The sequence below is a fragment of the Saccoglossus kowalevskii genome, chromosome 19 (assembly GCF_978046115.1).
Source record: "Saccoglossus kowalevskii chromosome 19, keSacKowa6.1, whole genome shotgun sequence".
Taxonomy (NCBI): Eukaryota; Metazoa; Hemichordata; class Enteropneusta; family Harrimaniidae; genus Saccoglossus; species Saccoglossus kowalevskii.
This window is the reverse complement of record NC_140659.1, coordinates 26,881,324-26,906,059: the sequence shown is the minus strand read 5'-3', so window position 1 is coordinate 26,906,059 and position 24,736 is coordinate 26,881,324. Positions and strand designations below refer to the sequence as shown.

Below are 24,736 nucleotides of genomic sequence, written 5' to 3'. Positions count from 1 at the left end.
CACGGCACATGTGTCACGAAATCAACACATATACACGCAAGACTCGATAGAAGACACGGTATCGTGGGTTTCACACTCGTCTATTGGAATAAAATACTGAGTTGGGGAAGCACACAAGGTTGATACGATGATAGCTTGTTGTTGTTGTTGTTGTTGTTGCAGCTGCTATCGACGTGGAGTTGATGTGACCAGTGTGGTTTTTTGAAAGATAATAGCTTAGCGTGTCAATTGTTTTTTCAATTGTTTTTTTGGAAGATGAATTGTCTGTGGCCCGTACATCCGGAGATGAATTGGCAATGACTTGTAATGTCATGAGGGTGCTAAAATGTTTTAGAGATTTGTTCATTAATTTATTCATATGTTGAGTCGTGTGAAACCAATGACAGCCAAATGACGCCTAGTATTAATTTTCAGATTATTGTCTTAGTGCTTTTAACATGTTCGTCTGTAGGCAACTGATGGTAGCCGTTTCATTTCTAATTCAAACATGTGATGCTAAACCATTTGATATGCGAATGTAATCCATGACAAGTTAATGAAACTACTAATGAGGGATTTGTTTATGTTACATGACGTAATGCAATATATTAAAACTTAGTATAACATTGTGCAAATCGCACATTTTCGCTAAAGCCGGTCATTCATAACCGACTCACGAACCGGTGCGTGATTGTGTTAAGAGAAACTGTATTTCACTGCAGTTAGATTGAGTCATTTTATTGGGCGCGCCGAGGAGCTGGTGCCACCAATCAGTGTTGCGTTATCATAAATGTGAAGGACAGAAGCTCATCACAGATTAAAACAATGGCGGCATGTAGGCGTCATCTTAGCCAGTCAAGGACCACATATTCGGCCGATCCCTCAAAATAACTCTTGGCAGATTTCACCCATTGTCCGCCTGCAAGGTGTTTTTTCGTTCGGACATTCCTTCTTCTACAACCGTGCGGTAATTCTATTCATATCCATGTATGTGACGTGGTTGCGCGATAGTTTACCGACCAATAGAGGGCTTCGTTACAATGACTGCCAGAAATCACTTGGAGCTTTGCATTTCTGATGTTTTCGGCTTCATTCAATGAAACACGAATTGTACGTGAACAGTACGCTAATAGTACGCGATTAGTATGTAAATAGTACAAGAATCGAACTGCACGCTGTATTCACACTGCTTCGTCATTCTATATGACGGTGTTGAACATTGTTAGTTTGTATGTGATTAGTTTATTCCAGTGTCTGCTGTGACTCATTTCATATCAACTATCCCATAACCTGAATTTGGTCACACTAATTTAAAATAATAATCATAGTCAAATATTAGCAGCAATCTTGACAGGAAATCATACAAACACGGTATTTATTGATTTTAGAAGAGCTTACTTTCTGACACCATTGACTGCCACGTCAAAGTGAACAAAGTTGAGTGTTATTAATATGGTCCTTGAGTGGAAAGCATTTCGATAAGTACCACAATTGATATATTGCATAGCTATTTGGAGTCATTCGTACACGTCAAATCTGACAACGAGTGAGTACGTGAACAACACTCATTAGGTGTCACAGGGTCAAGGAAAGCATAAGGACCCCACAAAGGCACTCGCCCCGTTCATGGGTCATTCGTTTTTGAATATTTAATTAAGTATTCTTTAAAAAACTTTACCTCAAACATTTAAAAAGTTTCTACATTCACTTTATTCACTACCATGTCTTCGAAATCACTGTCACAAATGTGACAAGAACAATGTTTAAAATAATAATAATATTGCATAGCAATTTGACGTCATTCGTACACGTTAATTCTGACAACGAGTTAGTATGTGAACAACACTCATCAGATGTCACAGGGTCAAAGAAAACAAAGCGACCTTACAAAATGGGTCATTCGTTTTAGAATATTTAAGTATTCCTTACAAAACTTCACCGGCATTGTCAAATGTTCTTTATCGGCATCGTCAAATATTTTAAAAAGTTTCTACATGTACTTTTTTCACTACCATGACATCTAAATAACTGCCACAAATGTGTCAAGGAAAACGTTTGGGGATAGTCACGTGATTATATATTTAATTGTTCCCAGACCCCTGGTTTCATGCACAGCTTGCTGGAAGTGAAATGGCACGTCAAATCATGTACTCTGTGGTTCTTGCAGTTGTTACAATCACTGGGAAAATCGGTGAGATAATCTCCACATTTGTAACGAACGTATTGCATGTAGTAATTAACATTTATTTTGTTTTGAGATCTGTGCTTTATACATACACAGTAAAGTAGACATTTTCGGGCAAAAAAGGGACGGATCCAAAAAGAGTCCATAGGGTTTGTACGAACTGACCCCTCGTAAAATATAACTATTTGTATACATTTTTTTTCTGGTTTATTCTTCTCGAGGATTCGTTGTGTATAGCGAGTTTATTGGCAAAGAAAAGTAAGTGAAAAGTCAATAAGGTAAATTTGTACAATCGAAATGAATACAATCGAAAATGGCGGCTCCACTATGATGCCAGTGACCCCAAAAGTCACGTACCCTGGAAAGGAGGTCATGAAATTCGATCGCGTATTTCTAATTTTTCACTTTGTTCTAGTTATTTTTTCTAGAAAAACGATTCTAATTTCAAACATTTCGCGATATTATAAGTATGCAGCCCATTTTTTCGCAACAACAGTGAAAAAGGTCCACTTGTCCCCAAATGAAGCTCATCCCATGTACCGCTACAGAAAATGTCGTGGTACTCGCTAGAACCCTAGTAGTCAGTTATCAGTTATCGAGTGAAATACAGGTGACAATAAACACTTGGGACTAGAACAATCTTATCTGTCGATTATAAACGATTTCCAATGACAATCTAGATAAATATAATAAAAATGAAGCATAAATACGTCAATTATATTTATATGATAAATTATAAATGCATTAAAATATGCGCATATATCCAAATTGCATAAGTAGCATCTCCCTTCCCTTATCTACTTCACTATAAATATGTGAACAGTCAGTATCACATTCATTGCATAATTTGAAACAAATCTGCTGCTTGACCAACCATTATCAACATATTAAACATCTTATAGGGCAGTACCACTAAACAATTCTTTATTAGTATTTTTCCGAGTGTGCATGCAGTTTTAACAAGTTTTTGGCATTCATTCATATATAGTGTTGGCCGAAGAGACAGATTTATTTCGGTGTGATTTTGAAGATGGTATTTGTGGGTTTGAATTTGAACCAAGTAACCCTATTGATTGGGCAAGACACAAAGGGAAAACAGCTACAGAGGGCACTGGACCATCAGTCGATCACACCCTTCAGACGGATCAAGGTAAGATAAACTCAACTGCGCATACATTGTCGTTCACTAATGATGTATTACATTGTCATGTAACATGAATAATTTGTACACTTTATTCCCAGTAATGCCAAAGTGATGAAAGAATCATTAAAGCCCAAAAGCTTGGGCCTGTTTTTTATGGTTTTATTTTGTTTACTAAATCATGTGTTAACTCCTTCACACAAATAATATACACGAATTTCAATAACGCCTGTACTAATAAAGTATAGATTTAAAATCTGATGCGATAAAAAGTTACAATCTCGATCCAGTATTGATTGATTCAATGGGGCGCGGTATTCATGCCAAAATTACAGTATCACACTTTCATTTTATTCGTATATTTCTCAAAAGGAACAATGGCAACCAGTTTGCTTCTTTGCAATATCTGTGAATTGATGCTGGTATATATTGGAAATATATTCCCTAGGTTAGCCCTGTATCGTTTGATAACGGTGGGTTTGAAGTATATATTGTGTGAAACAAAAAATAGAGCGAGAAAGTCTGCTTCAGCGGAGCAGGCTGTTACAGAGCTTCATTCGCCTATGTATATTGCACTGTTGTACACTTGAATATAATGCCTTACTTGGTTACACATTACTGGGGAATATGTATTTGAAATAGTGCCAGACTCGTGGAGAACTTCCTGTTGTCCTGTGTTTGTGCTGACTTTGTTGATCTTCGTTTTTTGTTTTGTACCTCGCTAATTAAGCATTCTTTTGAGGCCTAACATCTTCAGCAGGTCTATGTGAAATCTTGATTCCAGTATCATTTTACCAAATTAAAAGTCCCAGGTGACTTATTCCGATGCGCTTGTAGTAATAATGCATGAAAAGAATTAAAGAGTGTAAGAAAAAAAAACGCTTTGAAAAGAATTTTTGCTGACTTTGATGCACCAAATCCTGCACGTGTTAAATTTCATACCCAGAAACACAAGCTAGTTTCCTATGGACCCCGAAAAGTGCGAGTGATTCTTTTGAAGCACTATTTATCTAGTTCATCTAGGAACTGGACAAAAAGTACAGGCGGGGGGTGGGGGGGGGTAGGCCTGTGTTTTTTGAAAATCGCCGCATAAAATTTATGACTCTTCACAAACTTCTGCATGGAATTTCCTGACCCCCTTGAATGGTGCATAACAAATTGTGACATACATTATACATGTTGGGATACATGTCTATGACAATTCGTTTTATGAACGGATCAAAGATGTGGAAAATGTGATATCTTATGCATGCTTTGTCAGTTTTAGTTAAAATTTAGTACATGCATTTTACGTTTCAGAATATATATCCACGAAAATTTGTTTTACAATCGGATTAAATATAGCCGACTGGTGGCCATCTTGCTTTTTGACCATACAACTATATCACCACTTTCATTCATGTTTGTCATATACATCATAAATATAGGAATACAGAGCAAAGATGGCCGACTGGCATTCATCTTGTTTTTTTGTTCAAATTTGATACAGACATTGTTTATGTTGGGATAGTTTCACAATTAGATCAAAGATGGTTGACTGCCTGCAATCGTGCTTTTTTACCATGCTACTATATCTACCGTACTTCTGTCCATGAGCCCAGACAAAGGAAATTCGGTTCGGATACATACAATTGCATGAATAGCTTATCCTGTTTAATTTGTGACCATATACTTCGATTTTGGGAGAGTAATTTCATAGATCTAATTTCTCTTAATACTACACCAGTCATTTATTAAATCTATACTAACACAAGTTTCCCCTAGCTTGGGGTAAGTACATCCCTGTGAAGAAAATTCTACAATCGTACTATAAAACCTACACTAAAAAGTTAAAAATTATAACAAATTATACTGTGAAGGGAAGGGTGGGTGGGGAAGAAAGGTCTGCCTTGGAGCCAAACATAGCAGTGGAATGAGAAAAGCGAACAATAGGTAACTGGTTGCACATTTATAGTAGAAAGAAGCGCAGCTAGCGGTCACGAATCAAGCAGGTGACCCTCAACATGCCGGCCTCCCTGTGTACTCAAGGAATCACCGCATGGAGGTTGTCACAAATGTGTTTAGTCATTGCTCCAGCCCATTAGTAAGTCCAGGCCTCAAAAGAATATAGTAAGACCGGGAGCACAAGGGACTTAAAGACTCGGACCTTTACACCTCTACTCAGATATCGCGATCGCTACAACCTTTGTCCAGCATTCTCATAGCACTCTGTGCAAGGCCAAGACGTCTTGTGATCTCAACCTCACAGCTGGTAGAGCTGCTGATCACGCTGCCGAGATAGACATATGAGTCAGTGACATCCACGTTTTCCACCTTTCGCCGAGACAAACCTGACAGAGTTATCCAAGCTGTCCCGAAAGCCTGAATCTTGTTCTTAACCCACAAAACATGGAGTCCAAGCGGTTCGGCCTCCTCCTTCCACTAGAGAATCAACCGACTCGGCCAACAATGCGGCATCACCTGCAAAGTCAGGATCAGTTACTTGACACTTCCAAACGAGACTTCACAATCTGCGCTTTCCATCACACCTCCCATAATTCATACAAGTGTTGAAACCTCCTGCCTCAAAAATAGACACGCCATCAGCACACTTAACAGCACTCTCTGTTCCAGAATACAGAGGGGAGATCAGGTCCACCAGAGGTGTGGGGATACCACGAACCTTGAGGATTCTCCATAGGGCATCTCTACACATGGAGTCAAAGGCCTTGCGGGAATCAATATAGGCTACTATATACTCTCTATGGAATTGCCGCATCCGCTCAGACAGCATACGTAGCGCCAAGTTACGGTCAACAGTGGTCCACTTGGGAATAAAGCCAGATTGCTCAGGACGTTGATGGAGAAGCAGCTGATGTCAGATACGGTTAAGAAGAATCCTAGCAAAGTTCTATCCGGCTACCAACAGGAGCGTCACCCCTCTGTAATTGCCACAGTCCTTCGCATCATCCTTTCCCTTCTACATAGGGACAATTAGACCCTTTCTCCAGTCACTTGGGATGACGCCAGTACTCCACACTGAACACATCAGTCTGTGTAACCACATCAGGGTAGCCTCACCTCCAGCCAGAGCATCTTAGGATGGATCACACACCCCTCTATAAGCCAGGCTTGAGGCACTTGTTGACAAATTCCTATCCTTCGACGCACATCGCTTTAGGACCCCCGCCCACGATCCTGGCGCACCGCTCTAACAGCCTCCTCAACACCCTGTGCAGTCCGACGTCTCCACAATTGCTAGAACAAATATTCCTTAATTCCTCTTACACTGGATAATCATGGCTTAAGATCATAACATTTTAAAGATCACATTTGAATAATCAGGGTATTAAATATTATAGTGTAAAAGTTACATTTGCCTGTTAATTACAATCTGCTGAAATACATGTAAACAAACAGCTTTCGGTATTGTAAACACATATTATATCATATTATTACACTACAATACAATATAGTTTAAATCCAGCAGTACTCGTACATAAATATTATTTTCCCCAGTGGTGAATTACTTGTTGCTAAAGAACTTTCTGTCCGCTAACTTGTTAAAAGTGGATCATCATCGTAGCTCTGAATACAGCTTAAGTTTTTACATATCATTCAAAGTAAATACAACTGCTAAATGAGTAATAAGAATATGTGTTGAGCAATATAGTCAATCAGACTGTGCATAAAATTCCGGCTACTTTTACTGTGGTGTCATGAGGCTTGCATTGCACAAAAAATGTGACTCTTTCCTTTATGCCTGCACAGAAAATCAATGACCCGCCCTACTAAAACACCCCCTCATGTACTTTCTGTCCAGTCCCCTAGATCCTCTGCTTAGTGTAAAAGCAGCAATTTGTTTTCCAAATTGATTGACATATTTCGTCATATGGGCACCTCTATCTTTGTCAATAGACCTGACTATGATATAAATTCCGTGGTACCATCCACCTTGGCAATACTTCATAGAGTGGCCAATTGTTTTGCAAGTGAGAGACCAAACGAAGTAAACAATTAATCGGGTAACTACTGTTTCAGATTGCACCGGTTGAAATGTGCCTGTCTACACTCTTGTTGTTTGCATTAGGTCATCAATAGTGATATTTAACACCTAAACTAGGTGGTTCTGTTGTTCAGAAAAGTAGATGACGACCTGTTCTCGGTATCTAGGTTACCACTTTTCTATGGCCGCTTTTCGATCACGCAATTTTGTAGCTTATGCTTATGTGCCCTGAAGGAAACCTAGGTATTTTCATACAATCAATTCGACTGACTATCAGTCATAAAGTGTAAAGTAGTTTTAAGCAAATTTCAAAATAGACAAACAAATTTCAAACCATCGATTAATAATACAATTTTGGGAACTGGCCACATGGGGCCGGTCAGGTATCGGCTACCAATCAGAATAGGCGCTTTTAACTTATCTTTTCATGCTGACGGTTTGGCTACTGTGAATCACAATACTCGTCATCAACAGAAACTTGTCAAGTCAGAACCAACTTTATTTGGCAGGTAACAAACAATATGCCGAACAACATTTTTTTGAGTTAAACAACTGGCGAAGTAAAACTGATATTAAAACATTACCATATATTTTTGAACACAATACATGTTCAATGATATATCTAACCTATTCATCTGATGACATGTTTTGTACATTATTCGGACAATTACATAATCAAAAAAATCATATAACGATTGATAATTCTGATCATGTTTGAAATACAAATGAGCGAGATGAATTTGTCATCTCTTCGCAAATATACTTCTCTCTATTCATATAATATGTGTGATCTGACTTCCTTGATGATCGTTTTTCTATGCATTTTATAGGATATTATTTCTATATTGAGGCTACAGACCTTGTAACAAGAGGAAGAGCGAAGTTTTACACTGAAGAATTCGGGGCTACAAGAGATTCATGCCTGGAATTCTTTTATTATATGTATGGCAAAGATTGTGGATTTCTTACTGTTTACCTCGATGAACTTGACAGTGGTAAAACGACGGCGTTATGGAAACGATGGTTTGATCAAGGTGATGAGTGGAAACAAGCAAATGTCCCCTTAAGAACAACTGAACGATACAAGGTATACAAGTTACACTCTAATAAAAAAGTTTTAAAGTTTAAAAAACCGCGAAAGCATAGTTTAATTAAGTAATAATAATATTTATATAGTTATGTGTTTATATTTTATAGCTTACATTTGAAGTTTATCAAGGTGTGTCTCGCAACATGGATGAAGGTGACATCGCAGTGGATGACATTGCTATACGTAACTCGGTTTGTGCAAATAATGGAGCTTGTGACTTTGAAATTGGTACATGTGAATGGCAGAATGACAGGACATGGAACTGGATTACACGAAAAGTTAGGGATATTCCCAATGGCCCAAAACTGGACAGGACTTTGAGAACAGAATCAGGCAAGTGCGATTACTGTTTTCCAAGCTACAATAAATTTTTTAAATTTTTTCTTATAGTCAATATGATATACAAGTAATACGGACATGATATACAAATAATTCTTTTGTAAACATCTAATGTAATAATCACTTTTGTTTTAAGGTGGAATACTTTATATTGATTATGAAAGTAACCCAGTAGAGGGCGACTCTGCACAGTTAGTGCTGACTGCTTTGCCTGCAACTGATGTCAATGGCAAATGTCTTCAATTTTGGTAGGTTTACTCACTCACATTTCGTATCAATTGTTAATCTCATTGGCGGAACTAATGCAGTTCCTTTACTAATGCGCACTTGTTAATATAATCATTGATTCTATTGATTTGAATATCTTGGTGATTGTGTTTTGCACTAAGATTATACAACACATACATCAATATAACAACGTATACCTGACAGTTTTTATGTATTCAATTCGTGCATTCAGGTACTATACTTCTGGCTCATATGGTACACTAAACTTGTATGTGGACTATGGCACAACATTTCCAGGAAAACAATTATATTTCATTTTAAATGCCGACCCTACAAATGAATGGACATTCGCAACTGTGCCAGTTGTTAGTACAGTCATACATACGGTAATACCCGTATTATTTATGTATCAATTATATGTCGACAAACGTGATTGGTCTACAGTATCTCTGCTTATTGTGTTTCCATTACTCAAACCGCAATATATTTTGCATAGGCGAGAGTGCAGCCAAATGTTGTTGAATCGTAAACATAATAACATAAGACATCTGCATAGTTATGAGTTTTCGTACACCTTCTAAAAAATAGTACATATTTGTGATCAAACATGCAAAAGCTAGATTCCAGAAATATATTACTTACCAATGCATTGGCCTGATCACGCCCCGCGAAATATATATTTTTATTCTGAATTCTACAATATAATTCATATGTCACAGACACAGACGGAATATTGAGATATGTATCATAAATACAATAATAGGTAATCATTGAAGTTGTCGCAGGGGATGGTTCAAGTGGTTTTGTGGCATTCGACGAGATAAATTTTAGGACTGGTTGGTGCCATGTAACACCTTCAACAGCTGAGGCACCTGCATCGCCACCCATCGCTCCCAGCACACCAGCACCAATAGGTTTGAATGTATAACTGTATAATAATTTGTAATATATTGATTATGAATCAGTCCATACTTGATTACGGCCAACATTATTGCATCATTCTGGTACCATAACTATACAAAAACAATCAGAATGGTTACATAACTATACTAACATGTCAGGTGAAGAGTAAATATGTTATGTATTATTTATTTTAGCAATCTGAAAGCCAAATATAAATTGACCACATATTAAATGTGTATGTCAACTTACAAAACAATTTTTCATCACATTCACTGTAATTCCTACTTATCTGGATAATTAATCACACATATATCAATGATCACACTCAGTTTTTAATAACTTAATTCAACAGTGTCGATAATAGAATATTACGCACAAGAATTGTCAGATATTTACAGTATTATTCAATCCCTGTCCAGATCCGAGTCCAAATGATTGTGATTTTGAAACTGGGTTATGTTTATGGTCGCAGTCGACTGGAGATGATTTTGATTGGATCCGTAAACAAGCCTCCACTGGACTTGGACCAAATGAGGACCACACTATTGGAGATGGTAATTACCAAACAAATATACGAAACTTTGTAATATGAAGTAAAAAAATATCCAGTTATAATGAAATACTACCTCGTAATAGTCAGATACTATCTAATTATAAGGAGATGTTACTTTGCAATAGCATGATTTGGAATTTCTCGTAATGCAAACAATGTTTCAAAAACCGTTATGTTGATGAAATGATATTAGACATGTCCAGTTAGATGAGATGATATTAGACATGTCCAGTTAGATGAAATGAGATTAGACATGTCCAGTTAGATGAAATGATATTAGACATGTCCAGTTAGATGAAATGATATTAGACATGTCCAGTTAGATGAAATGATATTATACATGTCCAGTTAGATGAAATGATATTAGACATGTCCAGTTAGATGAAATGATATTAGACATGTCCAGTTAGATGAAATGATATTAGACATGTCCAGTTAGATGAAATAATATTAGACATGTCCAGTTAGATGAAATGATATTAGACATGTCCAGTTAGATGAAATGATATTAGACATGTCCAGTTAGATGAAATGATATTAGACATGTCCAGTTAGATGTAATGATATTAGACATATCCAGTTAGATGAAATGATATTAGACATATCCAGTTAGATGAAATGATATTAGACATATCCAGTTAGATGAAATGATATTAGACATGTCCAGTTAGATGAAATGATATTAGACATGTCCAGTTAGATGAAATGATATTAGACATGTCCAGTTAGATGAAATGATAATAGACATGTCCAGTTAGATGAAATGATATTAGACATTTACAAGCTAAACTCTTGAACTGGGTTGTCTATTCTCAAACCATCAATGCAAGAATCCATTCGCCTTACCTAGACATCAGGTACACTTTCTGCTCGACCATCCTAACACCTTTATCCAAAAAATATCAGTTTGACCGAGTTTATCTTTGCCCTATATTTTCTAGACTATGATGCTAGATGATGCCGAGACTGGCCTCAATCCAACTACACGAAGCAATGTACACATACATTGTACTCCAAATTACAGGGTCCATACTGGATGCAATGGCCCACAAAAAGTGATTAATAGTGTTTTTGTTAGAAAGCCAGTGCTGGCCAACAGCAATAATCTTGCCCATTGTGACATCAATTGTAGTAAAAATTAAATAGTTATGACTGAATGACTTATTCTCAAGTCATTTTCAGAAAGAGGATCAATCGGTAAGAGGTTGGTTGAAATCTGGATCTCGTTGCCATGGAACATTTTTTTTGCTCTGGAGATAATTTGGTAAAAGATTATTAACCATTGTCAGATTGTGTTAAAAAGCGTATCCAAGAATCAATCAGAAGTTTTTTGCTCTTGGAAGGCCTTATAGTTTTTATTATATTCATGTTGTCAGGATGGATACGTGGTTCATATCTCTCAGTGTGACAATGTTTTGATAAATAATTTATCTCACTTGGTATCATATATTCTTAATATTTAGGGAATCTAATATTTTTAATATTCCAAAAATCGTAAACTGTATGAACTAATGAAATGTAAGAATTATATGTATTTTCAATTTGCATGTATTGTCTGGTTGTAATACTTATTATTTATAAAGGTAGTGGCTGGTACATCTACATGGAGACTGATTCGCAATCAACAGATGACAAGGCGTGGCTAGAGAGTTCCACCATCCCTGCTTCTGCGACCTGTCTCTCATTTTGGTATCATATGTATGGTACTCGGGTCAACACATTAACTGTATTCATGAAAAACCTTGACACTCAGAAGAATCTTTGGGTTCACGAAGGTGGTGAAATTGATGGTTGGTTATATGCTTACGTTTCACTAGATTTCACCGATCCATTCCAGGTAATGTATTAATGATGCACATTCTTAACAAAACTTTTTAAATGAGTTTATATATTTCTCCATGTCATGGTATTCATATTCCGAAAGCTGGATATGGAAGCTTATCTAAAATGTGTTTTCCATGCTTTAGTCTAACTTTCAATCTGATTTTGTGATGACCGGTTTTATTTAATACATCTTTTCACTAAAATAAAAATAGTCTTTGTTTTGATCTACATATATTATTCCAAAACATAACACTGACTAGAGTATATATCAGTGTAGTAATAGCATATCAGTATACATCTCAGTATAGAAATCCGTCCAACATTATTTAATTTAGTATATTATAGAACATGTAGACTTTGACTAGTCTCTTCCAGAAATATTAAAGGGCGGTGGTCGTCGCGCCGCGCATGTGCGATATTTGTGTTGATAAACATTGATTTTACCACAATCCAATGCGCTCTTCTAATATTGGCCTTGGTACAACGTGCAATAATTACTGCCATTGACTCCTTCGATACCCTACAATCCCCAACAAAATTATCCAGTCTGCACAACAGCCAAAGTCGCGAAGTTCCGCCCTTCAAAGCAAGGGTTCTCTAGAGAATAACTTGCCTTGATATTTCGGCAGATTTGATACATTTAAACGTCATAGCTGTTACACAAAAGATCTCAGATACTATTTACGTCACTTTTAATTAATTTGATTATACTAAATATATATATATAGCAGATGTCAAGTTTAGAGCATGCTGTGCTTAATCGAACCCCCTGGCATCATATCGTTGATGTATGTATTTAGCTCTGTATTGGCTAACCGAGCCCGAATCAAGAAATAAAACATTTCGCATCGTATATTTGAGGTACGCAAACGGAATATTGCATTTGCCGTAGATTCCAGTTGTCTCTAAAATACTTACATATAAGTATTTTTTGAGTTTTTCGAGTTGGATTGATATATTTAGAACAACTATTTCCCGATTGTATTGTAGTTCGTCATGTGGTTCGTCAAAATGAATTAGAAATACTACGCCGATCTTGAAACCCCCAAATATATCCAGACATGGATTGGATATCAAATGTGCGTCTTGGAAAAAAATGAATGTCGGTTGGATAATAACTGTGCCTGTGATGTAACCTTATTAGCTACAGTCTTTGAAATCAATATGTCGATAAAAGCTCGTAGACTCTTACCTATGATGCTAGCGGAAACTTTTTTCTATAAATATTTTGCATTGATATTTACAAAAGCGCTGTGAACGGACGAAAGTTGTCACGTGAGACCTACAGTTTTTATTTGCGAAATATGTAGCGAATATACCAATAAAACTACGAGAAAACATTCAGAATCCGTGCCACTTCCGGTGTAATTTCGATTCAAGATTGTTACTGAAACAATTGACCAAACATAATTTTGAAAATCAAGTAAACCACGTCACATTAGGGTCTATCATTATAGAAAAGTTCAGACTATTCCGTTCAGTGGTTTTCTCAAGATAGTTTGAAGAAAAAAAGAACAACGGAAAAATAAAAACAATAGGGTCAAAACAGACTTGGACCTTCATAAAAACACGCTATGGGATTTTGTCACTTGCAAGAGTATCATGCCATATTTAGAAAGTGACCATGTCAGTTGTATTATAATATGGATATCGCATACTATTACTTTCAGCTTGTTTTTGAAGGCCGTAGAGGAAGCACTACACATGGTGATATATCAATTGATGACATTCGTGTTTATGATACTGAATGCCGACTTGCACGTACGCATCAATTATTACTAATAATTCTATCGTTAACAAATATGATTTAATGTTTACTTCACATATATGTGTACAATAGGATATGTATATTTTACATTCAATTTAATCAAAATAGTGCAATGTATGAGGTTACCAACTCATGCTGTGAGAAAATGGGATTTTTTATGGATAAAATAGTGCTAATAGTGCAAATGGCGCTAAAATCTCGTTGAGAGCGAGAGCAACGAAACCTGCTTTTGCCCCTCAAATTGACTCCCGTGTAGCCATAGCATTTAGAACACTGGACGCTGTGACAGGAAAGAAAGAAACACTATTCATGGTGCTCTCGGTCTCATTTGCGTTGAAATTATATTGAACTAGTGAGAGCATCGACTTCTATGCCCTTTCCACAGCATACCACTCTATTGTGTGCGATTTTGAACAAGAACATTGGTGCGACTTTAAACAAGACAAAAATGACGACTTTGATTTCAAGAGAACTAATGGAGCAACTTCATCGATAGGAACCGGGCCCTCAGTCGACCACACTACTAATACTGAATATGGTAAATATGTGCAAATTCTACTGACGAATTATATTAGTTATAGTGTATCTCGGATAAATCACACCAAAATACAAAACTAATAATTTGATTTATTACAAAAGGACACTACATCTACGTCGATTCCAGTGAGCAAAACGCAGGTGATGTAGCAAGGATGTGGACGCCATATATAACATGGGACAGTGCCTCCATTCGTAAATGTTTTCACTGGTATCTTCACCACCAGGGAATTACTGGATCGTACACAGCATATAGAGAAGTTAGTCATGTGTATCACAGTGATAGTTTTCATAAACAGAATAATGCGTGGGTCATAAGTATTTGAGAAAAATAAATCGATCATCCAGTCAAGCCTATCAACATTACAATAAATAATCTGCTGCATGTATCACATTTCCAAGTGGTACTCTTAAATTTGTAATTGACGATGACTACATTTGCAGAGCGACGAGTTATTATACTGTCTATGAATGAGAACGCATTATTAACTTTTGACCTATCTTTCTACAGTTCGAATATGACGGGAAACAGTATACAATGTTGTGTTGCTTTATTGTGCCTGAGAACAACTTTGTGTTCGGAGATAATTGGATAAGAGCTGGCTTTGATATTTACTTTTATGAGCATCCAAATACAAGAATGAGGTTCCAGATTGTTGTTACGGCGGCCGACGGCGACAATGGTGACATGGCCGCAGATGATTATTATGTTAATGATGGAAAATGCCCAGCTCATGGTAAGCAACAATAATGTGATGGTCATATTAAGGTGAAATGCGGAACATAATGACGTCACATATAAGGATATTGCACTATTATCATGATTATCAATTACGAATATGACTTGAATACTCAATAAATTATTACAATCTGCAGAAATAGTTCACCTAGTAGAACTTCGTAATCACGTAGGGTTCCAACAGGATACCAATTATAACTGTACATGTGATTAATTACTAAAACAGTAATACCTAAAGTTATGAACAAATAGATATCCCCATTATTCACAACGTAAAATCGTTTGTTGTGACCAAGGTGTATCCTGGCGTTTTAGTTGCATGCTGAACCTGTAAAAATATCCACCATTTTCCACGTCTTAAAGAAGGCCCTGCATTGATCAATTAAAACTCTTTTTTAGGTCCATTGTTACTGCTGGAAAGTTACTTTTGATTCTTCTGTTTTTTTCATCTGCTTGTATAAAAGAAGAGAATTATCAAGGTTTTGATGGTCATATGACCATATTGGTGTTAACACGAGGAAATTGTATTGTTGTATTTCAATTACTGGTCACAAGTCACTATATTCGATCTTCTGACAACTGGTTTCTCGAAATAGGAAATGAATCATTTCAAAATAAAGGTCGCTATACTTTTCTTCCAGTATACTGATGACGCTACATGACATTAGAATGTGCAGAAACTGTTTAATGCTAGCAATATGTTTTTATTAAAACCTACGTTTAGGAAATCTAGTGAAATATATTCTTGGAAGACTAGACGTTATTGAGGATGTGCTAACAAGTGTCTGTATACATGTCTATATAAATATATAATCACTGATGACAGCTGTGAAATATCATAACCTATCATATCATGACCTATTTAACTAATTATCTGAATTTCTGCACAGTTGATATCGATTTCGATGACGGGTTTGGTCAGTGGTTTAATGATCGCAACGGCCTACGCGATGAATTCGATTGGGTAATAGGATCAGGGGAACATAGATATGGTATGACTGGCCCTGACATAGACCACACTCAAGGAACAGCGCAAGGTACGTAATGTGTTATATTATGATTTTTACATTATGGCTGACTATCCCAACACACGTCAATATCTTAATATATGGTTTTTACACAATATTTATCAAATTATTGGACATTATGGTTTTTTGAATATGTCTCGAAATCGTCTGCTGAACGAATTTGTGATACATTCCAAAACAAATATATTTCCTAATCGCAATAGGTGAACGGTAATTCGTGAACGAGGATCTTGTATGCAAATGAGCCGTTCTATGATATCTTGTACACTCTATTAGTTGTTAGTGTTTAGGAGCAGCGAAACGGATATATGGAATAACCAGGATAGCACATTTGTGACCCAAGTGTACCAAATTTATTAAGCTCGAGTAGTAATGTTCACTTGCCGAATATGAAACTTTCCGTGCAGTGGGATCATTCGCCATATGTTTGGCCTGTAATATTTTATTACACGACAAATTCGTATGACAGTGAGGGCATTTTATAAGGCTCGAATCTTCTTACCACAAACCCTTGCATTGGTATCAATAGGAAAATATGCACTATGTGATGTATCTGGTGGATCAAAAGGTGACAGGGCGGTATTGGAGTCGAGAACACTCTTCGTTCAAAATAAATGCATAACATTTTGGTATCACATGTATGGCGAGCATGTTGGCGAATTGCGTCTGTTGCTACAAGACGGAGATGATGAAATTCTGGTGTGGCGGCTCGAAAGACAGCAAAATAAAAAAGACGAGTGGAAAAAAGCACGTGTTGGATGGAAAAATCCCATTAGTGGAGGAGCAGCTATTGCTGTAAGTAAAATACTATAATTGTACACATAGCATTATTGTTAGGCAATATAAATCTAGCCATGTGCATCACAAGATCGTGAAGGCATGGCGTTATGTATCATAATATACTTCTCATAGCATCTCATTGAAGTGATCCGAGGTGATGGAGATTATGGAGATATTGCAATAGACGATGTATTGTCAGAGGAAAAATATTGTGATGAACTGCTACCTCCTGAGGCGAACCCGAATCCAGTTAAATCGTCAAGTAAGTTGCCAGTTCCCAATATTCTGATGTCGTAAAAGTGATTGGCTTTCAACACAGATACAACGTTTGTGCCACGTTAGAAATTTTAAAATAAACGTCATCACGGCTACAAGGTTGGCATATATTTATAACTTTAACAGTGAACCTAATTACTTGAATCTGTTGGTTGGTTTTTAAGGTTATTTTGATGAAATCACCCTCGTAAAGTTTTCTCCTTAGCTTATAATACACAAAGCAAAATATCGGAAACGAATGTTGTCATAACTACGTGACATTCATGTTTTGTTGATTGGTAATAATATAATTGCATATATTTGTATACGCCAACTAGGTCAATTGCCAATTTCAGATAATAAGTGATAAATTCAAAATATAAATATATTTGAGTCCAAACGCATGGATTGAAAATTACAATTTCAAGGTGTCGGTTGCTTTGTACGCAAATGTACCATTATAACAAATGTTCATTAAATATGAGCATCAGGAATATTTATGATAGATCACATAATTATGACAATCATTATGAATATAATCCACATAATAATAACAACACTTGGAAATTAATCTTTCAATTTAACTTTTCCTACAGACAAGATTGGAATGATTGTTGGGATTGTACTTGCTGCGTTGGTACTTATCACACTGTGTGCTGTAATATGTTATAGATATAGAGATTCAATATCCACGTAAGTCCAGTCATTATTTTGCGTTATTATTTTGCTCTAACTGTATCTACTAATATAGTTCTAGCAATCGTTATCGATAACAGTTATCTATGTGAATTTGTTCGGCTTCACCTGTTATTAAAACATTTTGATAACAATTAGAGGCCCAGTTTGTCAGCTTTTCATTTGTAAGTTGTTCACAGTTTATTTTTTTTTAATATCAGCTAATATATATATTATTTTATAGATCTACTTATAAGTTATTCGGCCGAAAGGAGGTATAGTCGATGACCAGCCACGTATATAACCGATGTCGAATTTGTATTTCTTTGTAAGCTTTCTTGTGTAATTGTATTATTCGAGTATAGCTTGTACAGTTATGCATAATATACCATACAAGTCTATATTTAGACTGATGCGAAACTATACTAATACAGCTCGGACGTTATATTGTAGTTATAAAAATGAACATGGTTTGGGCAGTTTAATACTCGTGTTTACTCTGTCATATACGTATACAGATATCAGTGATGACTGTCTCTCGAACGAATTGGTGAAATTATGAAAAAGAGGAATGCCGCGACTTAATTCTTAATATTGCAAACAGATTGGGACGTTGGCGTGAAGACAACAGACATCCATTCGATGTTACGGTTCAGATATACTGTAATTGATCTTTGGAGTGGGAGTTTGAATATAATTGATGACGATGATATTTGTTGTTGAAAATAAAGCTGTAATCTCCAAAATTGTGTCATCACGAATATATGTTATATGTATTATATTGTATGATAGCGACTTTACGTTCGCTCATTCGATTCACATGCCGTTGTACTCTTATTTCGAATCAGCACCTTGCATGTTTAGGGTAGAGATTATAAACATATATTACAGAAATTTGATAAATATATTGTTTACTAATTGTATTTAGTAGTCGCAACTTTGGAAGGCTTTAACCGTGAGACACATCCCAGGTGATCACGTGATAGTTCAAACGACTGTAGCGATTGGCTGATCGCATGTTTACTCTGCCACGCCTTAGAGACTTGACTTTTAGGATAGAGTTTGTAACTTTTTGTAAGAGAGAAGGAGAGAAATGGGTGAATAAAGCTGGACTATCTGTAATGAACTAATGTGTATTCCTTTGTGTCGAGTTTGGTATTTCTCGTGTTAATAATACTATAGCAAAATTGGCATTTAATATTGTTAAGAGATTAATAGTGACATACTAAGAACATAACAAATTATACATTTCTCGTTACAACAAGTTTTTTATGTGAATTTTTTCCGTCATTTTAATTCTTCTCTATGTCAACCCGTCGCTTGTGTCGTTTGATTTACATAAAATAGCATTAGAGGCGCTGTTACAGAAAACACGAAAGTGTATTAACATAAACACAATATACAAATCTTCTGTACGTATTGTCTTTGTGAATTTTATTATTATGAACGGATTAAAACACTCGGAGACGGAGACTGGGCCATGATGCAGGTGTATTGTATTGTGTATACTTGATACAAAAAAACACCAGTCAGAGCCGGAGTTTTGCGTAATATGAGTTTGTCACGAGAATATCGCAACATAGACAGTAAGGCAGTGCTGGAAGCATTCCCCAAGCCTCAGTTGATTACTTACATTGATACCGGACTTGAGGATTTTGAAAATTCTGCCGCGGGCAATATTTTACACATCAATCCTCGGTATTACGGTGAAATAAGAACACGTGCGACACAATTCACCAGGAATACACTCTGCGTTGCAGCTATGTTCGCAGCCAGTTAAAAAATGTCAATCGCAATAGACATTTTAAGGTTTTGACGTCACTCGACTCGCGCCTGATAAACCTGTATAGAACCAACACTTGTCTATTTAAAGAACTTTATCGTTGTCTTCTGACAAGCCGCGCTTTTTTGTACGGAAACTTGCATACTTGAATGATAACTATCGGCTTTCTCTATAAACGTAAAATGAATGAATGAATCCAATAAAATAATCAAAATAAAACAGTCAGCATTCAGTGTGTTTACATGTATGTGGCATAAATGCATAGCGGGCTGGTTAAAAAAATTCACATGCTCAGATCGGGAAAACTGTGTATGCACAGAGTGGTGTTAACTGATTATAGTTATTCTAGCTTTATTTGACAAACCAGTTTCTATTCTCACTCGTGTAATTTAGATTATGGTGAAATCCTTACCATATATAAGAGGCGCCGTGTGTAAACTAATTAATTATTCATTTTTGAGCGTAGGTGATCGCCAACCAGCCTACCAGCTTGTTTAGTTAATTTGTTACATAAAACAGATGTGTGATGAACTATCTGTTCTCAAATACAATTGTTACGTTCACGAGACCTTTAACTTTGTTGGATATCCTACGTACAATAGCGTCATAAGTTTGTTACAGTTTATTTGCAGTTCTTTCGGGGAAGGGGTGGATATTTTCTGGATAATGGCCAGAGAATCAGAAGTCACCCGGTTTGAAGATGGAGGGGAATCGCTCACTCTACTTAGCTGCTTGAGTTTCTGGATCACAGCGCATGTGTCACGAAATCAACACTCATACACATATGCACGCAAAACTCGATAGATGACACGTAGTTATTGTTGGTTTCACACTCGTCTATTTGAATAAAACACTGAGTTGGGGAAGCACACAAGGTTGACACTGTTACGATACGAGGTTGTTGCTGCTATCGACGTAGAGTTGATGTGACCAAGTGTGTTCTTTTTGAATTTAGCTTGGCGTGTCAATTGCTTTTTCTTTTGTTTTTGTAAGATACATTGTCTTTAGCCCGTGTTCATCCTGAGATGAATTTGCAATGACTTGTTACGTCATAATGGTGCTAACAGGTTTCAAAGATTAGTTCATTAATATATTTATTTGTTGAGTCGTGTGAAACCAATGACAGCCAAATGACGCCTAGTATTAATTTTCTGATTATTGTCTTAGTGCTTTTAACATGTTCGTCTGTATGTAACTGGTGGTACCGTTTCATTTCTAATTCAAACATGTGATGCTAAACCCTTTGATATGCGAATTTAACCTATGACAAGTTGATGAAATTACAAATGAGGGATTTGTTTATGTTATATGACGTCATTCATAATCGGCTCACGAACCGGTGCGTGATTGTGATAGGAAAAGCTGTATTATAACACCTACTCTTCTATAATACTCGACAGTGGTGACAACTCTATTACCACGTTCAATGGTCGCAAGGTCGGTAAAGCATAATAACATAAGGGGCGGACCATTTGATATCCTGGGGACAGGAAGATGGTTCGCAATGTAGCGTATAGCTGCGCACAGGATGGCGTCGGAAGTTGTTGAAATTAAGTTTATCAAAACAATCATGAAAGTAAAAAGGCGTCCATAATATATTTTAATAGAATTCAATCACTGCTCTTGAACTCTTTCAACTTATATTTGTGTTCATTCATGCATTCAGATCTACAAGTTTTAGAGATCCTCGGAGCCCGTTGTCAACCTCAGCTTTGCCTCAGTTGACAGTGAGCATTCCGGGTCGCTAAAATTTTATGTCCACCTCTGTACTGTTGGGGTGTATATTTGTATATTAACACATACATGGTTATTACGATTGAACGTCTTTAATTTTGTCTCTCACTGGTCATCATTCTATAAAAAGCAAAGCCGACATTTTACTAGGTATTGTTTCAAATTATTAGACGTGCGTCTGTCCGGGGGCATATGATTTACTGTATGTCTGGTCATGAGTTTAAATGCCGAGACACTATTGTTGAATAGTACGCAAATAGAACCCGAATTGTACGTGAACAGTACGCTAATAGTACGCGATTAGTATGTAAATAGTACAAGAATCGAACTGCACGCTGTATTCACACTGCATCATTCTATACGATGGTGTTGTTCATTGTTAGTTTGTATGCGATTAGTTTATTCCAGTGTCTGCTGTGACTCATTTCTTATCGACTATCCCATAACCTGAATTTGGTCATGATATTTAAAAATAATAGTAATAACCAAATCTTAGCAGCAATCTTGACGGGGAATCACACAAACACGGTATTTATTGATTTTAGAAGAGCTTATTTTCCGACACCATTGACTACCACATCAAATGTTGAGTGTTATTGATATGGTCCTTGAGTGGAAAACATTTCGATAATGACACAATTGATATATTGCATAGTTATTTGGAGTCATTTGTACACGTTAATTCTGACAACGAGTGAGTATGTGAACAACACTGGGTCAAGAAAAGCAAAACGACCGCACAAAGGCACCCGCCCCCGTTCACGGGTGATTTTTTTTATATTTTATTTAATTAAATATTCCTTACAAAACTTTACCGACATTGTCAAATCTTCTTTATCAGCATCGACAAATATTTTAAAAAGTTTCTACATATACTGTTCTCACTACCATGTCATCTAAATCATTGTCAGGAATGTGTCAAGAAAAACGTTTGGGTCTAGTCACGTGACATATATTCAATCGTTGCCAGACCCGTGGTTTCAAGCAAAGCTTGCTGGAAGTGAAATGGCACGTCAAATCATGTACTCTATGGTTCTTGCAGTTGTTACAATCACTGGAATAATCGGTGAGATAATCTCCACATTTGTAACGAACGCATTGCATGTAGTAGTATACATATTTTGTTTTGAGATCTGTGCTTTATACATACACAGTGAGGTTAGTAGTCGCGACACTTTCGGGCCAAATAAGGGGCGGATCCAAAAGGAGTTCATTGGGTTTGTACGATCCCTCGTAAAAAAATGTATAAATTGTTTTTTTCTGGTTTATTCTTTTCGAGGATTCGTAGTATATGTAATTTGTATTTGTTACGAGATGTACCATTACGGTAGAGAGAGTTTATTGGCAAAGAAAATAAAGTGAAATGAAGAAGGGCATACGTGAAATCAACAAACCTATATATATATATATATATATATATATATATATATATATATATATATATATATATATATATATATATATATATATATATATATGTATACTCTGGGTTTCTATTAATATAACATGACCTCCAAAATCAATAAGACTGGTAAATTAGTACCATGAATACAATCGAAAATGGCGGCTCCACTATGATGCCAGTGACTCCGTACATAACGTATCGTGGAAAGGAGGTCATGAAATTTGATACCGTAATTCTAATTTTGCGATATTATAAGTATGCAGCCCGTTTTTGCGAGACAACAGTGAAAAACGGCCACATGATTCAGTCAAGATACGGAAATGAAGTTCATTCCATGTACCGCTACTGATAATGTCGTCGCTATTACCTTATTGCAACATCCACAAATTCGTAGATTTGTACTCGCTTAGTAGTCCAGTGAAATACAGAAGACAATAGATAAGAAACACGACAATTGGAACTAGAACAATCTTAATTATCTGTCGATTATAAACGATTTCCAATGACAATCTAGATAAATATAATAAAAAATGAAGTATACATCCGTCAATTATATTTATATGATAAATTATAAATGCGCTAAAATATGCGCACATATCCAAAATGCATAAGTGGCATTCTCTCTTCCCTAATTCACTTCACTATAAATATGTGAACGGTCAGTATCACATTCATTGCATAATTTGAAACAAATCTGCTGCTTGACCAACCATTACCAACTTATGAGGCAGCACCACTAAATAATTCATTATTAGTATTTTTCTGAGTGTGCATGCAGTTTAAACACGTTTTTTGAATGTATTTGACCATATATAGTGTATGCCGAAGAGACAGATTTATTTCGGTGTGATTTTGAAGATGGTATTTGTGGGTTTGAATTTGAACCAAGTAACCCTATTGATTGGACAATACACAAAGGAAAAACAGCTACAGTGGGCACTGGACCATCAGTCGATCACACCCTTCAGACGGATCAAGGTAATATAAACTCAACTGCGCATACATTGTCTTCACTCATTATGTATTACACTGTCATGTAACGTGAATAATGTGTGCACTTTATTCCCAGTAATGTCCAAGTGATGAAAGAATCAATAAAGCCCAGAAGCTTGGCCCATTTTTTTTATGGTTTTATTTGGTCCGCCAAATCATGTGTTAACTCTTTCACACAAACAATATACACGCATTTTACACGAATTTTAATAACGCCTGTACTATTAAAGTATAGATTTAAAATATGATGCGATAAAAAGTTACAATCGCGATTGTTTATTGACCTCAGATTCAATGAGGCGTATGGCGCGGTATCCATGTCAAAATTGCAATATTACACTTTCATTTCATTTGTATATTTCTCTTTCTCATTTCACATTTGATTCGTATTTGCAATCATTTCATTCGTGGATACCTTCAATAAAATATTATAGTGTTGGCATGGATACTGCTAAATAGAGGTGATAATCTGTCGTTTTCACACAAGGGATCCATACCATGTAAAGTGGACAGCGAGTTGTTAATTGAAACTTTAAGGCATTTTTCAATCTATGTCCCGATTCGGAAATTATGTATTCCTAAAATAGATAAAACGTCGGTATGTAAAGGTAAATTGAAAGCGCTTCAGTAAGTGTATATTCCGCAGGACCCCCCTAGAACCAGGTAAAATATGAGGTATGAAAGATGACGGGAGACAGATTATAGAGAGTTATCGATTGAACCACAAAAGCACACCTAGGAGATGGTTAGTTCGTGTGGAACTCTGAATTGACATCTCTGTTTTTCCTAGCCACTTGACAGACAAACATGTA

The 24,736-nt window shown here is 36.3% G+C and overlaps 2 protein-coding genes across 2 annotated transcripts in view; both read left to right on the top strand.

The window, feature by feature from the left end:
* Positions 1–14,858, top strand: part of LOC146731445 (MAM and LDL-receptor class A domain-containing protein 1-like) — a 29,697-nt gene extending 14,839 nt beyond the window's left edge. The window contains exons 7-18 of the mRNA XM_085493773.1: positions 2,075–2,170; positions 3,153–3,314; positions 8,121–8,377; positions 8,488–8,713; positions 8,856–8,967; positions 9,180–9,333; positions 9,711–9,861; positions 10,270–10,404; positions 11,987–12,240; positions 13,898–13,988; positions 14,381–14,533; positions 14,635–14,858. Of these exons, the coding sequence (XP_085349899.1) occupies positions 2,075–2,170; positions 3,153–3,314; positions 8,121–8,377; positions 8,488–8,713; positions 8,856–8,967; positions 9,180–9,333; positions 9,711–9,861; positions 10,270–10,404; positions 11,987–12,240; positions 13,898–13,988; positions 14,381–14,533; positions 14,635–14,858 (2,015 nt within the window). The remainder of the gene's footprint in view (positions 1–2,074; positions 2,171–3,152; positions 3,315–8,120; positions 8,378–8,487; positions 8,714–8,855; positions 8,968–9,179; positions 9,334–9,710; positions 9,862–10,269; positions 10,405–11,986; positions 12,241–13,897; positions 13,989–14,380; positions 14,534–14,634) is intronic.
* A 191-nt stretch (positions 14,859–15,049) lies between these two features.
* LOC144353217 (MAM domain-containing glycosylphosphatidylinositol anchor protein 1-like) lies at positions 15,050–19,135 on the top strand. The gene is made up of 6 exons (XM_078009815.2): positions 15,050–15,269; positions 16,162–16,308; positions 16,829–17,094; positions 17,212–17,341; positions 17,931–18,027; positions 18,254–19,135. Exons 1-6 carry the CDS (start codon positions 15,071–15,073, stop codon positions 18,288–18,290), a joined length of 876 nt encoding a protein of 291 aa, XP_077865941.2. The 5' UTR covers positions 15,050–15,070; the 3' UTR covers positions 18,291–19,135.
* Positions 19,136–24,736: the final 5,601 nt, after the last annotated feature.